This window comes from Erigeron canadensis, chromosome 6, assembly GCF_010389155.1.
Source record: "Erigeron canadensis isolate Cc75 chromosome 6, C_canadensis_v1, whole genome shotgun sequence".
Classification (NCBI taxonomy): Eukaryota; Viridiplantae; Streptophyta; class Magnoliopsida; order Asterales; family Asteraceae; genus Erigeron; species Erigeron canadensis.
In genome coordinates, this window is record NC_057766.1 from 4,186,462 (window position 1) to 4,203,201 (window position 16,740).

At 32.6% G+C, this 16,740-nt stretch overlaps 2 protein-coding genes and 1 long non-coding RNA gene across 3 annotated transcripts; all 3 read right to left on the minus strand.

Annotated features, from left to right (window-relative positions):
• Positions 1–169: 169 nt before the first annotated feature.
• LOC122605376 lies at positions 170–1,645 on the minus strand. Its single transcript, XM_043778312.1, has one exon. It carries the CDS (start codon positions 1,631–1,633, stop codon positions 410–412), a length of 1,224 nt encoding a protein of 407 aa, XP_043634247.1. The 5' UTR covers positions 1,634–1,645; the 3' UTR covers positions 170–409.
• Positions 1,646–5,854: 4,209 nt separating this feature from the next.
• LOC122602670 lies at positions 5,855–11,467 on the minus strand. The gene is made up of 3 exons (XR_006324361.1): positions 11,319–11,467; positions 6,104–6,163; positions 5,855–5,908 (listed from the first exon to the last, which is right to left on the minus strand). It is a non-coding gene; the product is annotated as an uncharacterized LOC122602670 (long non-coding RNA).
• Positions 11,468–14,403: 2,936 nt separating this feature from the next.
• On the minus strand, positions 14,404–15,932 carry LOC122605339 (F-box/kelch-repeat protein At3g23880-like). The gene has a single exon (XM_043778265.1). The coding sequence runs from the start codon at positions 15,886–15,888 to the stop codon at positions 14,674–14,676; it is 1,215 nt and encodes a 404-aa protein (XP_043634200.1). The 5' UTR covers positions 15,889–15,932; the 3' UTR covers positions 14,404–14,673.
• Positions 15,933–16,740: the final 808 nt, after the last annotated feature.

The window sequence follows — 16,740 nt, forward strand, 5'->3', positions numbered from 1 at the left end:
ACATGTTGCAGCTTGGTCCTATTGAGCTGAAGGGTGTTACTTAGGCTGTACCCTCCTAATATAGATAGAACATTATCTGTTATAACATTATTGAAAAAACGACATAACAAAACATATATATACTTCTCAGGCAAAGTGAACATGGCAACTGGAAAAGGATCGAGGCACAGATACTAAACATAACGATTAATGGTCAACAAGGTAATAGTGCATAATCTTTACATTAGAGTAGGACTCAACATAACAAATGCTAAACATGGATCTCATAGTTAACAAAAGCATAGAGCTATTTGTAAGGAGTTTGAAATTATCTTAACTTTTAATCAGCATGAAACTTGTACTCGAATCTCTAGAACTTTGCTTGCACCATACAGAACTCCTCTATTCAAATGCACACTTTGCAATGTGGTTAATGACCATGCAAAAGTAGTGTTTCCATGTAAGAATGTACATAAAAGTTACGATGTAATCCATAAACTCCGATGTTAGTGATGCTTTTAGATTCTGGCTCATACGTCGCAAGTACACGTTCATGTCTATAGTAATCTTCCTTGTCATTATCCACTTCGATTATAGGGGCACCACTCTTTCGGAATCCCAGTGTTGTATGTATTGATGTTCCGGGTGCATTAATGGAGTACACCTTGTCAAAGGATCTAGTACAGCCATGACCACTCAGCATCCATACATGACAATTTTCTTGATCGTACCGACTATTCATCTTATAATCGAGAACAGCAAGAGACTCCTTTAGGTTACATAGCGACAAATGAGCAGTATGGTGGAGTGCTAAACTATCAGGGAGGTTTACTTTAGTGAATTCTTCACAAGTCAAGTCAAATGACATGATCAATTTGGGATTCCTAAATCTATCATTATCATCCAAATGAATCCTATCAACTGCATCCCAATAAATAAACCGGCCTACAACTGCCTGAGAATGTCTAAATTGAATAGATTTATGAGGAAGGTTGCTACTTAATGGACTTCTCCACGTCCCTCCCGAACTTAGCGTAAATACCTCAGCCTGGGTGCTAGCATTAAAATCTTGTAATTTTCTCAAATCATAAGCATATGTAATCTTGACAAGCTTAGGGTCAAGATTCTGAGGACAAACACCAAAACCAATAGTAGTCCTATAGTACCGTTCGCTTTTGTCAGGTACCAGAATGGCAACGGTTTTTCTAATACAAGGATTCCAGATAAGAGCGGTATCCATTCCATATTCATACAAGAAAAACAAGCCATGAGAAGTACCGATTATTTCTAAATCACGACTAAATTTGTGGACTGAATCGGGAGCGAAGACACTAACCTTTTGATGGGGGAAAGTTTCGTCATCATCGACAATAGACATATATTTCACCGGTGTATAATTGCAATAATCGCAATGTTTCGAAATAGGATTATCGCCTGTGCAATCTTCACAACCTTCGCAATCCAGTGTCTTTATAAGAAGATGATAACGATTGTGCGCCTGATGATGGCGGAGGGTATGAGCAGTAACAAACTCCTTGCTGTCGATAACAGATTTCCATGCTTTTGAGACTGATCGGTACCGAATCAATGATTTTGTATCTGGGATTCTTAGAATGATTTCCGTCTGCACTTCAAAAGGGATGCTGTCTGACATTATTTGGGGATGAAATGAAGGGGGCGGCTGTTAGGTGATTTGGGAAAGAGGGTTTTGGTTGGGTTGAGTTGGGTTGGGCTGGACTGGACTGGGCTTAAATATTACGCCTCTGTGTTTATATTCTTAGCAATTGGAAGTGAAAAGTAGTTTTATTAATTTGTTTTAACAACAAAACGTTAAACATAGTAAAATTTTACTTGACAAAAAAAAATATCACATAATTAAGTTATATAAAAAGAAATGATAAATGTTTTTAATTTGTAAATTCATTATTAAAGATATAACTAAACAAAAAAAAAATAATTAAACCCTTCAAATAATCATACAAATTACACGTTTGTTAATATTGTATAAAACAAAAAATACTTTCGTTTGATAATTGATAATGATCTCATTTTTTTACCAAAATTTTTAATTATTTTTTACTTGTAACACTTACAAGAATGACGTATAATTGAGTGTGAGTCTGTGAATAAAACAAAAATTCTAAATATAATAATTCATTTTACAAAAGCTGCATAATTAATTGAACTGGCCATAAAAGGTAAATAAAAAATAAAAAATCAATAAAAACACTCTTACTAAATGATAATAAAGCAAGAAGTAAAACTTAGAAGACAAAAGAATTAAACTATTTTATTATAAACTAAGTATTGATATAATGATGTGAAAAAATTAAATTAATTTCTTTATAAATTGAAAATAAGTTTGTGAAATAATTTTTTAAGATTTTATATTGATATTAATTGACAAAATCTTTGATTAATTAACTTTTAACTTGAACTAATGAGTATGACATGAAAATAAATTAAAAATTGTGATAGAATGATAAATAATCAAAAATATAATATATGACAATTAACTATGTATGTCAATTAAGAGCACAATTATCTTGTCTTGGTTACATAATAAAAAACTTAAATTCAAATAAATGAGTGAAGCTTTATTTTTCAAAAGTAATTAATAGTTAAAGAAATAATTACAACATAGCAACACATTTGTCATATAAAAAACTTTAAATTTAAATAAATGGTTGTGATTTTATTTTTCAAACATAATTAATAGTTAATAAATAATTACAACATGACATATATTAAATCAAATAATGTAACAAAAGAAAAGAAAAAACAAAATTAAAAAAAAAAGGATAAAATGACACCTAAACAAAAATCCTTAATGTCAAATAATGATAATTGACACATAATTAATAACATATCTTCTCTTGTTTATATATAGAGAAGTAAGATTAGATTTGAATAAGATGGTATAGCATGCTCCTCTCTTGGTTGTGGGTTCAAAACCTACATGCAATTCCATGTTTTTTTGATGTTTAATAAGTGGTGATATTAACTAATACCATAAGTTTTTATTAATCTATCATATTCATGCTTTATCAACTTGTACAATATGTTGTAATGTTAGTATAGTATGATAGACTAATAAAAAGCCATGATACTAATATCATTTTTTTTTTTTTTAATATTTGGCCAAATCCATAGTTATTTTATCTTATATTTCATTTTTAATTTGAATTTCAGTTTTTATTTTCTTTATTTGATTTTTGAGTTTCCTTTTTAACATCTTCTATATTTGTATGTTTTGAGAGTAAACACATCTACAATATTGTATTAGTGGTATTATCGTTAAAAAACAAAAATGGTTACATGCAACAACATGCAACAATGATTATTTTGTCCTTGCAAAACGGGCCTTTGTACAAATAACATAAAGAAATGTAACCAACGTTTATTGAAAAAAGCAATCTCAAAAATTTGGGACCAAAAGCGATTAGCGGTTAACCGAGCTCCTAGTTCATAATTATTTTAATAAAAGTTTCTAATTTATTTAAATTTTTTTTCTTAATTATTGAAAAAATAATTTTTTTTCTTAATTATTGAAAAAATAAGTTTTTTTTCTTCTTTTAATATTTGAGTTCCTAATTTTTATATTTTTTACGGATAGATACTGACCCTTGAAAGTTATTTAGCAGCATTATTACGACCACCATAATGGTATAATTTACCATGGACTCGAGGAAACGAAAATCATAAGCATATTCTAACATTTTTTTTATTAAAGTCTCATATTTTCATTTTATTATTACCGAGCACATTTGAACATTTATTATTGTCAATCGAAGTGTTTATTTATTTTAGTGTTTGTACATTTATTATTATTTTTTTTATTAAAGCCTCGTATCTTTAGTTATTATTACTTTTTTTTCTTATTAAAGCCTCTAATTTCATTTCTTATTATGGAATTTCCACCATTTCAAAAAAATTAAAAACTTCATATGGATTAGCATCTTTTAGTATGGAAAATGATATTAGTATCACTTACTTTGATACATTTACCACAACTGTGCATTACTGGTTTGTATAATAAGTTATAAAATTTATACGTTGTGATACATATATCAAAAATCGTGGTACAAATATCATTTAGTTGTCAACGACAATCACCCCCAATTATGGCATGATCATTACATGACAACTTTTGAGTAGGGTGCCATGCCAATCTTGAGATACTATCGTTCACCCTGGTGGACTTATAAAAACTTTTAAACGATTATGTAATCATGACTTACGAATATCAAATGAAAACTTTTGATATACGATAAAAGAGCCTTTAGAAATTACAAGCATTCGGAAGCAGTTGACTCGTAGTACAAATCTGATTTAAAGTATAGGATCACATCTTTGTACATCATATTTTGCATGCAGTTGACATGTATTTAAACTTACAACAAATTGTAAGCTAGAGTAATCTCAATGCCAGATCAATCATCACATGTCAGCAAACAGATGTATCATTAATACAATTAAGCCCCATTTTATGAATGAGTTCTCCATTTAGAATTGTGATGAACTTGATCACAGAACCATGACAATCACTTCTCATTTTACACATCCCATCAAATACACTGTTTGCAATAAATGCCATCTGGGAAGCAACTTCAATGCTATATTATTACACCCATGTTGTTCTGCATCTTTCCACCCAGAATAGGGATACTAAACTCATGATCAACTATAACACATTTCTGTACTCCAAAAAAAAAAAAACTCACTTACATATATCAAAAACAATATAGTCATGTAGAGATTTTGGTAAGTGCAAATCTTTGGAAAGAGTCATGCTGGTGACGTAAAAAGAGTTTTTTCAAGAAAAATAAAATAAAATATTTTTAATCAAACTACGGACCTCGACACTTTATTTTTATTAAATTTAATCCAATAAACGAAAAATAAAAATAACACGAAGGATAGAGATTGCTCAACCAAAGAAAAGATAACTGCAATATATGGGAGTTGTTGGTCCCATCTTTATGATCCGTAAGTTTCCAGCAACCATTGAGCCATATCTTATAAAGCCGCTCGTACTTTCCTGCAAGCTCTTCTATCTTAAGAGTGATCTGCAACCGTTGCACCCAACCTTTGTATCTTTTGTGGGAGGGAATGCAAGTTTTGAGGTTGGCACCACTCGCTTAACTCCAGGAGTTTAAGATAAAAAAGATAGTAGATGCTTGCAGGTATTTCGGTTAAATCAGAGTGGCTTCTGAGATTTAGTTCCGCAAACAATGAAAATGGACGAAGGCTCTTGAGTAGATCTATGTTCAGTCAAATATTTGCAGTAATTAAAACAAAACAAGTCAATGGATTGTAAGTCACCTAAAGTATAGTATGATTTTGAAGCAAAGAAGGCAGGGTGGTTCAAAGTTAAAAAAAAAAAAAGATCACAAAAAAGCCAAGGTGAAGAGAACTGTGAAAAATTTCAAGACAGCTTTGTTGTATAAATAATTCAGAGTAGTGGATCAGAAATAAAGACCATGGTTCAGGTACATTTGTAATTGCTACTTAACAAATAATTCATAACACTGACTAGTATATGCAGGGAAAGTATTCAGAAAATATATCCTCTTAAGCTGTTACTCTTATCAATAAGACAAACGGATATGTTACCCTCAAGAAGTGGGAAATAGGATAAATAAACGAAACATAAGCTTTTTATCATAGAGAAACAATCATGAGTTTGAAAAGGCCTTTTTCGATCATGAACCCAAGTTTAATGTTTCAATCAGCAAAAGTAACGTTGGCGAGTTCTTCACAACTGGTCTAGTTTAGCGATGCCAAAAATAGATATATCTTTTTCAATCAACATAAAGAAAAGTGCAGAAGCTGAGCAGTACATTGATCCATCATGTGTTGTCTGTGAAGTTGTGCTATTATTGGGACATTTATAAAACATGGGCTGACCATCATCAACAGATCTGGTCTGTTCATTTAAATAGAAACACACAATCAATCTATCATTTATCATAGTTAACTTCACATTGATACTAGACGAGGTAATTTACATAGAAATAGAAGGTGAACGGGCTATATGGGTTAAAACAAAACACATTCATTGGTTTGCACTGTACAAGTAAATTATGCATAGAAACGGAAAAATGGGGAAAGTTGGGAGTACCTGTTGTGTGTGATAGTCTACCCCCTTGTTTGAACACTTTGGACATGTTACATTATAATTCTGTTGAGAAACAGCCACCAACGATATAATAGTTAAATCTACGTGTAATTCTTAAAATATCGAATATATGTAAGGTAAATGCACTTGCTGTTGATCTCGTTTTTTCTATATCAGAAATTTCCTATTTATACACTGCACTAGTGCAGTAACTCAAATGAATGTAGAAAAAGAAAATCAGAAACATCCATTGAGATACTTTTCAGTTCCCATATCATCCTTGTAAATTCGAATAAAAAGGACTTGTATATTCTGTCAGATCAGAAAAGAAAATAAAATCATACATTGAAAATATTGAAAAATATTTAAACTAACTGTGTATCAAATTAGTAACTGATTAAAAATGTTCTGTGTAGCATCAAACTAATAATACCACTGGACATAAACGACGAAAAGTAACTATAAGGGAGAACATCAGAATACGGCGCAATGCTAACACAATGAGTTGTCTAGGTGCCAACTTAAAGTCACACGACTAAAAGTGCGTTTTAATCTCTCTCTTATCAGTGGTCTTAGAGTCTCACTAAGAGTAGCAGGTTACTTAATATATAAAAATTTATTATTTATAAGGCCATCAAATAGAGAGGATTAAATGGAGGAAATCAATCATGGGTTTTATATAAGTTTTGTGTAGACGACGATGCACATCTCAAAATTCACTACTGTGAAAACTAAGTGGTATGTTGCTGCAGAATTTTCATGAGGTACGGCAAATATTGGCAGGTGAAAATAAAAAGAAACGACTCCAAAGAACTATAGTCATAGTTAAGAATGACGCTATAGACATTAAGTGAAACACAAATAAACTAATTAAAAAGCAATAGAGCAAAAATAGTAATGGATGCAGAACATACAGAAGCATACTTTTATAAACAAAGAGTGAAAAAAACATTCATATTACAGCTAAACTAAACAAATCCACTCTTAGCGTACAAATTTTAGCCAGCCTGAAATAGAATTGAAAGTATTAAATGACCAGTTTATATTGCAGCTGTCTTAGTTGTCACTTTATAATCCAAGCAACTTGTTGGATTACTTTGTTTAATACATAACCGCAATTCAAAAAAAGGCACATGTTGCAGCTTGGTCCTATTGACCTGAAGGGTGTTACTTACCCTCCTAATATAGATAGAACATCAACTGTTGTAACATTATCGAAAAAACGACAAAACAAATCATATATACTATACGTCTCCAGCAAAGTGAGCATGGCAACTGGAAAAGAGTTGTAACACAAATACTAAACATAAAATGGTCAACAAAGTAATAGTTCATAATCTTTACAATGAAGTAAGATTCAACATAACTATTTGTGAAGAGTTTTAAACTTTATTAACTTTTAATATGCATGTAAATTGTACTCGAATCTCCAGAATTTTGCTTACACCTTAGAGAACTCTTGTATTCGAGTGCACACTTTGCAACGTGGTCATTATCTTGGTCCTATATCTCAAAGATCATGCAAAAGTAGTGTTTCCATGTAAGAATGCACATAAAAGTTACACGTAATCCATAAACTCCGATGTTAGTGATGCTTTTTGATTATGGCTCATAGATCGCAAATGTCTATAATAATCTTCCTTGTCATTATCGACTTCGATTATGGGTTCACCACTCTTTCGAAATCCCAGTGTTGTATGTATCGATGCATCAGGTGCCATTAACGGAGTATAGCTTATCAAAGGATCTACTACAACCATGGCCAATCATCATCCATACATGATAATTTTCTCGATCGTCCTCACTATTGTACTTAAAATCGAGAACAACAAGAGACTCCTTTAGATTAGATACCGACAAACAAACATTAGTCGGAGGTTTACATTAGTCGGACGTTAACGGAGTTTACTTAAATAAGAAAGAGGAAATTACAATTGGTTGGGCTGGGCTGGGCTGGCCTGGCTTAAATATTACCCTTTTATGTTTATATATTCTTTATTCGTAAGTATTTTAATAAAGTTTCTAATTTATTTTAGATTTTTTTTTTTTTTTAATATTTGAGTTCCTAATTTTTTTTAACGGATAGATACTGAACTTTGAAAATTATTCAGCAGCGTTATTATGACCACCACAATTTGCCATGGACTCAATGAAACAAAAATTTTTGAGTACATTCGAACATTTTTTCATGAAATTTCTTGTTGCTGCTAATATCTTTCTTTTTAATTTTTTTTTTTTTATGTAATTTGTTGCTAATATCTAATCAAGCATTTGTTTTGTTTTATGTAAATTCATAGCATCAATCTTTGTGTTTCTTTTACCGCCTTACCGGATTAAATTGTCCAAAGCTAGATATTTTGATTGTGAATAAGTTTGATGTAATTGTCATTTCTTTAAGCATATCTTACAATATGATTATTCTTTTGTTTAGGAAAGCTCCAAACTGAACCCTTATAATTTTCGCAACGTCAGCTCATCTGTAGCTAGATGATGGATTCCATATCGCAACTTTATCGTCATGGTATTGTCAATCTGAATGATTGGTTGTTAGTGTTTGTACATTTACTATTTTAATTTTTATTAAAGTCTCGTATCTACTCTTTTATTATTATTATTATTATTATTATTATTATTATTATTATTATTATTATTATTATTATTATTATTATTATTAAAGTCTTGTATCTTTATTTTTCATATTGAAGTTTTTCATATTTATATATTAAAGTCTTGAACCCTTATGGATTTTCTATCGTTTCAAAAAATTAAAACCCTCTATGGATTAGTATCTTTTAGCATAATTGACAATCACTTGCTATTATCAGTGGCGGATTTAGAAATTTTAGCAACGGTATGCAAAATTAAATGATATTCCCTCGTTATTTAAAGTGCGGCAAATTTTTTGTTTTTTAGATTCGGGTCTGGTTTGGGGGTTTATTTTTTTTACCGTTTTTGAATCAACCTTTTATACAAATCATTAAATCACATAATCAATTTACTTATATTTGATGAAAAAAAATATTTTGTTGTAGTTAACTTTACATACATCAAATTGATAAACAAAATTGTTATTATGTATTCTATGTATATAATAATTATTTGTAATTTTTATAGGTTTTTTTTTTCATCTAGCATGTTGATCATAAACATTTACAGATATTTTATTTGCCTTATATTGCATTTGCATATATTTTGTGCATTAAAATAATCCAATGACATTTAGAAGATCCAAAACACAAGGGCTGCATTTCTCTTAAAAAAAAATTAGGGTAATCATGGGCCGGTTTGACCTAAAACCCGAAAGCTCGGTTTTCAAGTCTCCAAAAGTCAAAATCATTTGGTCATTGTAGTTTTGTACTAACTGAAGCATAAAATTGACCAATTTAAGCATATGTAGAATAACCATTGCATTATGAGAAACGTGACGGGGTGCCCGCACGATGTAGCGGTGATGGTGGTAACGACAAAAGTGTGGCTGCGGCAATTGTGGCGATGATGTGCAGCGGTAAGGGTTAATATGGTTATTTAAGGATTGGAGAATCTATGTTGTAGTTTATTTTATTAGGGGTATTATAGGTATATAGGTAAAAATGTTTAAATTAGTGAATAAATAAGAAGGGTAATATGGTCATTTCAGGTTCTTAATTACTTAAAGGGGAAGAGCAGTTTTCTTTATATAGTAGTATAGATATAAATAATAATCAAGTTGAAACAAGGATCACAAAAAAGCCAAGGTGAAGCCAAGTGACCCTTCATTTTTATTTGGGGGGAGAAAAGTGAAATAGTAGAGAAAGAGATATCAAGTTGAAAATCTTAAATTTTATGGAGATAGAAGTCAGCATATTTAGCCCCGAAAAAATGAACTACATTCATAGTTAAGAATGACGCTATAGACATTTAGTGAAACACAAATAAACTAATCAAAAAGCAATTGACCAAACAAACAATATATACTACTAGTTAATCAACCCTGATAATTACCCGTTTTAAACCTTGACCAACATGCAACTTCTTTTAGTATTTAACCTGAACCTTGTAATACACATTATAAATTTATACCAAATAAATGAAGTTATTAGGATCCACACACAACACGGAGATGGAAAAAATGGGCTCCTCAAGTGAGTTGGATAAAAGGTCAAGAAAGATAAATTCTTGTGCAGAGTCGGTAGGATCAACGGCACGGGATTTGTATGGACTTCCACGAATTTTATTTCCTAAACATGAGCATAAAAACTAAACGAAGAAAAAAGTAATTTGATTAAGTTTTCCAAAAAGAACGGTTCATGAACATTTAAATACACTTTGGGCGACTTTAAACATGCTCGATCCTTTTCATATTACCCTTTTGACTCGTTTGGGATAAAAAGACAACTCAAGTTCACTGTTATAGGTAAATGGGTTAATCAATGTTACTCATATTTATTTGCTAACCGTTTTAGTATCCATTTGAAGAAGAGTATTCTACGTGTTTGACTTGTGTGTTTGACTTGTGATCTGGGTTGCTGGTGTCAGTTGTAAGAAAGTGGAATCAGGGTTCTTTCATATATGAGGTAGATTTTATAGAAACTACCAGTTGGTGTCGTACCAACAGCATGACAGTATGCACTAGTGTAGGTAGTGATAAGCGGGTTCTAACTACAGCCTAAGAAACGTTTTGAGCATGTATCATCACAAACTGCAATTTATAATTCGTCATTTTGATATGCTTATTATGGTTGTACCATGAACTTTTTTTTATAAAGTTGTTTATCATGAGATTTGATCAGCTCTAATACTGTAAAATTCAGAAAAAGCAAAAGAGTTGGGTAATGGGTCTAATGGTCAGGTCAAAATGGATATACTAGATAGCCAAATTGGACTGGAAATGCTTTTTATCCAATAATAAATTATCAAAGTTGGTCAAGAACATGATTACAAAAGTTTCATAAATATCAGTAAAGATGATTAGGAAGTTGCAAAATACACTCTTGGGCAACTATTGCCCTGTGCTACACATGTGTCCACTTTTTACTAAGCATCGATTTCGTAATATAAAAATGTTTCTGACCCGCTAGAGATAAAGTCATAACCAAAATCAGCCGATTCATAAGGGTTTGAAATTCACAAGGGCTTGAAAGTACACCTCTACAAAAACTCATCGTGTAACCTTAAAGAGAGCCAAAATGAGTAAAGCTTTAACCTGAGTGCTGCTAGAAACAGGGCATAGCATTAGTACCTGCACCAACAACCTTGGCTGTTGTATTGGCCATTGACAGGAGATGATGTCCCAGAGCAATAGCAGAACAATATAAAACATTCAAAACTCTAGTATGCCCGACTTGATCACGCGGATCATTTAACCAGGAGAAAGCTGTAACTTGTAAATAAAACATTCACTTTCTACTCAGATACGAAGTAATAACTAACAGATGGATATATCTACGAGCTTACAACTTTCAGATTACTTTTGTACGACAAAATGTGTTGTGCACATTTCGCGAACGCCCCTAAATACCAAAAAAAATTCTAACACCCCCAAAAAAAAAAGCTTATGTCAAAGTTTTTTTAATGTTAAAAATACCAAAAAAGTGGAAAAGATTATAATTTTTCTGAAAAAGACAGCAACTTTATCATAACCCATTTCAGTTTTCTTTTTTTGGTCCTAGCTTTTTCTTATTGCGTTTTTGGTCATTTATCTACATGAAAGTAATATATATACTCTGTGGTAATGCAATTTCATCTGCTGGGAGCAAGTAATAGTTACCATGGAAATAAAACCAGTAGCCATCCAAAGACTCAAACAACAATGTAAATAGCAAAAGTTAAGATGTTGACTAAAAGGCACACAACGATTTAAGATGTACTACGGATTAAACATCCACCTGCCAACCAAAGGCAGTCCATGATCAATAAAGCAATCATATTTGATGCTACAAAATCAGTCAAAATGAGCATCGAATAAGACCTCCCACCATCACCACACAACCCTAACCCTTCCATTATCGCCAGTTCGCCACACAGGCCTAACTATTTCACCATTGCTGCACAATTCTCACCAGCAACACACCATCAAACTAGCTAAACTAGCCTTCTCAAATCCACCACTGCACAACCATACCATCAAACCAGTTAGTACACATGGAAGCCATTGATTGGTTGTTGCTATTACCACAGGTGAAAGCCCCTTTCTTGCTGACCCATTAACATTACCACAAGTCCCATACACTAAAAAAAAATGTCATTTCTCAGCTGGTTGCTGCTACATCTATAGGATTGGGGTGCAAAATTGAGTGTTTTAATTAGGACTGGCGTGTGGCAAAAACTTTAGTATGAAAAAAATTGTGCACATGATGCCTCTTGAAAAAAGAAGCAAAACCAATTGTGATGCTAACATGTCTCACTTGAGGCAGTTGGGTGGAGTATCCTAATTCCAAATAGAGAGACACTTGTTGCCCAAAACATAACACCCCAAAAGGTCGGAGTATATGAAAATCATGTCAAACATTTCAGAGAAATAAAATGTAATACAAATGGAAAAGAAAAAGAAAGGGTAATTTATAGGTACTTCTGATCAACGAATGGAAGGGTTTACTACAAACTATATAATCCTAAAACTGAGTTAGTCAATTACGATGTTATAGAAACCAAATAATTTAACAGTTTCAGCAGTCAAAGTAACAATTGTCAGTTTTTCAGTACAAAAGTTAAATAGCTTGTTGCATCAATCTCTTGGTCATAACAACTAAGCAATAGAACTCAAAAATGCAGTGCTACAAGGTATAGGTAAGCACTCTGTCTCACAGGAGAACTTATTAACAATAGACTCCTGGGGTCTTTATCTTTAGCTTAACTTAGTGAGCACAAATTAGACCAACACTGCACTCATAATGACAGTGATGAGCGGGTTGTAAGTACAGCCTAAGAAACGTTTTGAGCATGTATCATCACAACCTGCAAATTATAATACGTAATTTTCAATGCTTATTTTGGGTTTATCATGAACTTTTTTTTATTAAGTTGTTTATCATGAGACTTAATCAGCTCTAATACTGTAAAATTTAGAAAAAGCAAAATAGTTTGGTAATGGGTCTAATGTTCTGGTCAAAGTTGTTAATACTAGATGGCCAATTGGACTGGAAATGCTTTTTATCCAATAAAAAATTATCAACAGTTGGTCAAGAGCATGATTACAAAACTTTCATTTTTTAGGTAAAAATGATTAGGAAGTTGCAAGATACACTCTTGGGCAACTATTGCCCTGCGTTACACATGTGTCCACTTTTTACTAAGCATCGATTTCGTAATATAAATGTTTGTGACCCCCTAGAGAAAAAGTCAAAACAGAAATCAGCCGATTCTTAAGGATTGAAATTCATAAGGGCTTGAAATTACACCTCTAGGAAAACTCATTGTGTAAGCTTAAAGAGAGCAAATATGAGTAAAGCTTTAACCTGAGTGGTGCTAGAAATAGGGCATAGCATAGCACCGGCACCAACAACCTTGGCTCTTGTATTGGCAATTGACAGGAGACGATGTCCCAGAGCAATAGCAGAACGATATAAAAAATTCAAAACTCTAATATGCCCGACTAGATCACGCAGATCATTTAGCAGAACGATATAAAAAATAGAAGTATTTCAATAGAGATGATATTACCGATAGTCATGGATTGAGGCTAAAAAAACCCCCAAAAGCGAAAACTTAAAAATACGTTTAGAAGCTCTTTTGTCAATTGTCATTGCTATTGTAAGAAAAATATGTTTTGGGGAAGGAAGAACTCAGAAGCTATAAGGAAAAGAGATATGTATCTGGCATAATGAGCATGACAACCGTGAAAGAGTTGTAGGACATATTCGACCAACACTAAACATAACGATTGAATGTCAACATAGAAATGGAGGCAGAACGTACCAAAGCACACTTTTATAAACAAAGATTGAAAAAACATTCATATTATAGCTAAACTAAACAAATCCACACTTAGTATACAACTTCTAGTCAGCCTGAGAGAGAAGTGAAAGTATTAAATGAGTTTATGTTTACCCACTTCGACATGTATGACCAGTTTACAAATTGCAGCAGTCTAAGTTGTTACTGTATGATCCAAGCAACTTGTTGGATCACTTTGTCTAATACATAACCGCAATTCAAAAAAAGGCACAGGTTGCAACTTGGTCCTATTGACCTGAAGGGTGTTACTCAGGTTGTACCCTCCTAATATAGATAGAACATCATCTGTTATAACATTATTGAAAAAACGACACAACAAAACATATATATTATACTTCTCAGGCAAAGTGAGCATGACAACTGGAAAAGAGTTGAAGCAAAAATACCAAAAATAACAATTAATGGTCAACAAAGTAATAGTGCATAATCTTTACACTGAAGTAAGATTCAACATATCTAATGATAAACATGGATCTCACAGTTAACAAAAGCATAGAGCTATTTGCAAAGAGTTTGAAAATTTCTTAACTTTTAATCTGCATGAAACTTGTTCTCGAATTTCCAGAACTTTGCTTGCACCTTACAGAGGTCCTCTATTCAAATGCACCTTTGCAATGTGGTCATTACCTTGGTCCTATGTCTCAACGACCATGCAAAAGTAGTGTTTCCATGTAAGAATGCACATAAAAGCTACGACATAATCCATAAACTCCGATGTTAGTGATGTTTTTTGATTCCGGCTCATAGATAGCAAGTGCACGCTCATGTCTATAATAATCTTCCTTGTCATTATCCACTTCGATTATAGGTGCACCACTCTTTCGGAAACCCAGTGTTGTATATATCGATGCACCGGGTGCGTTAATGGAGTACATCTTATCAAAGGATCTAGTACAACCATGCCCACTCATTATCCATACATGATAATTTTCTGGATCATACAGACTATTGATCTTACAATCAAGAACAGCAAGAGACTCCCTTAGGTTACATAGGGACAAACGAGCTTTATGGTTGAGTGCTAAAGAATCAGGGAGGTTTACTTTGGAGAATTCTTCAGTTGTCAAATCAAATGACATGATAAGATTGGGATTCTTTGTTCTATCATCCACGTGGATCCTATCAACGGCATCCCAATAGGCAAACCCATCTACAACTGCCTGAGAATCTCCAAAATCAATGGATATATGAGGAAGGTTGCCACTTAATCGACTTCTCCAAGTCCCACCCGAGCATAACGTAAATACCTCAACTTGGGTGCTAGCATTAACATCTTGTAATCTACTCAAATCATCAACATATGTAATCTTGACAAGCTTAGGTTCAAGATTCTGAGGACAAACACCAAAACCAATAGTAGTCGTATAGTACCGTCCGCTTTTGTCAGGTACCGGAATGGCAACGGTTTTTCTAATACAAGGATTCCAGATAACCGCGGAATCCATTCCATATTCATAAAAGCAAAACAAGCCATGAGAAGTAACGATTGTTACTGAATTATCACTAAATTCCTCAACTAAATCGGGAACAAACACACTAACCTTTTGATGAGGGAAACTTTCATCATCGACAATGGAATAATATTCTACAGGTGTATAATTGCAATGATCGCAATGTTTCGAAATAGGTATATCTCCTGTGCAATCTTCACAACCTTCGCAATCTTTTGTCCTTATAAGAAGATGATGACGATTGTGCGCCTGATGATGGCGGAGGGTATGAGCCTTAACAAACTCCTTGCTATCGATTACAGATTTCCATGCCTTTGAGACCGATCTGAACTGAATCAGCGATTTTGTATCTGGGATTCTCCGAATGATTTCCGTTTGAAGCTCAAAAGGGATGTTGTCTGACATTATTTTGATTCGATTTGGGGAGGAAGGGGGAGCGGCTGTTTGGTGATTTGAGGAACAGGGTTTTGGTTCTATAACGTTGGGTTGTACTTAAATAAAAAAAATTACATTGGGTTTGGGCTGGGCTGGGATTAAATATTTATATTCTATTCATAAGTACTGTATTTTAGTAAAGTTTCTAATTTATTTTGGTTATGTTTTCGTCTTTTAAAATTTGAGATGCTTTTTTTTTTTTTTTTCTTTTGAGTTAAATTACAAAATTAGTTCATGTGGTTTACACACTTTATCGATGAGGGTCTCTTTTCAAATATTGTTACAATGGGTCCACTATTTTGAGAATTTTCTTCAAGATTGGACCTTTTTTAACAGAACGATTAGTGGATGTTGTTAAGTTTGCACGTGAACATCAAATACAGGGATAATATTGTCTTTTCACACAAAATAAAAGGGACCCCATTGCTAATGAACTTGATAAGAGGCCCCCATTGCTAAAATGTAAAAACCATAGGGACCAATCTTGATAATATGTAAATGGAAAATGAGTATGAATAGAAATTTCATTATTAATTATGTAATACTCAATTATTTATTAATTGTTATAATATGAAGAGAATAATTGGGAGAGAAAGAGAGGTAATTCTATTAATAAGGGATTACAATTAAGCCTTGTATTTATAGGCTATAAAAGAATGTTCTAAAGACTCTAATATGAAAGTGAATATCCATTCTATATAAAATATCCATAATACTCCCCCTTGGATATTCACACTTTATTATACGCTTATATGGTGTTTGTTGTCTCATTAAAAAGCTTACCAAGAAAAACCCAGTGGGATAAAAACTCGGTGAAGGGAA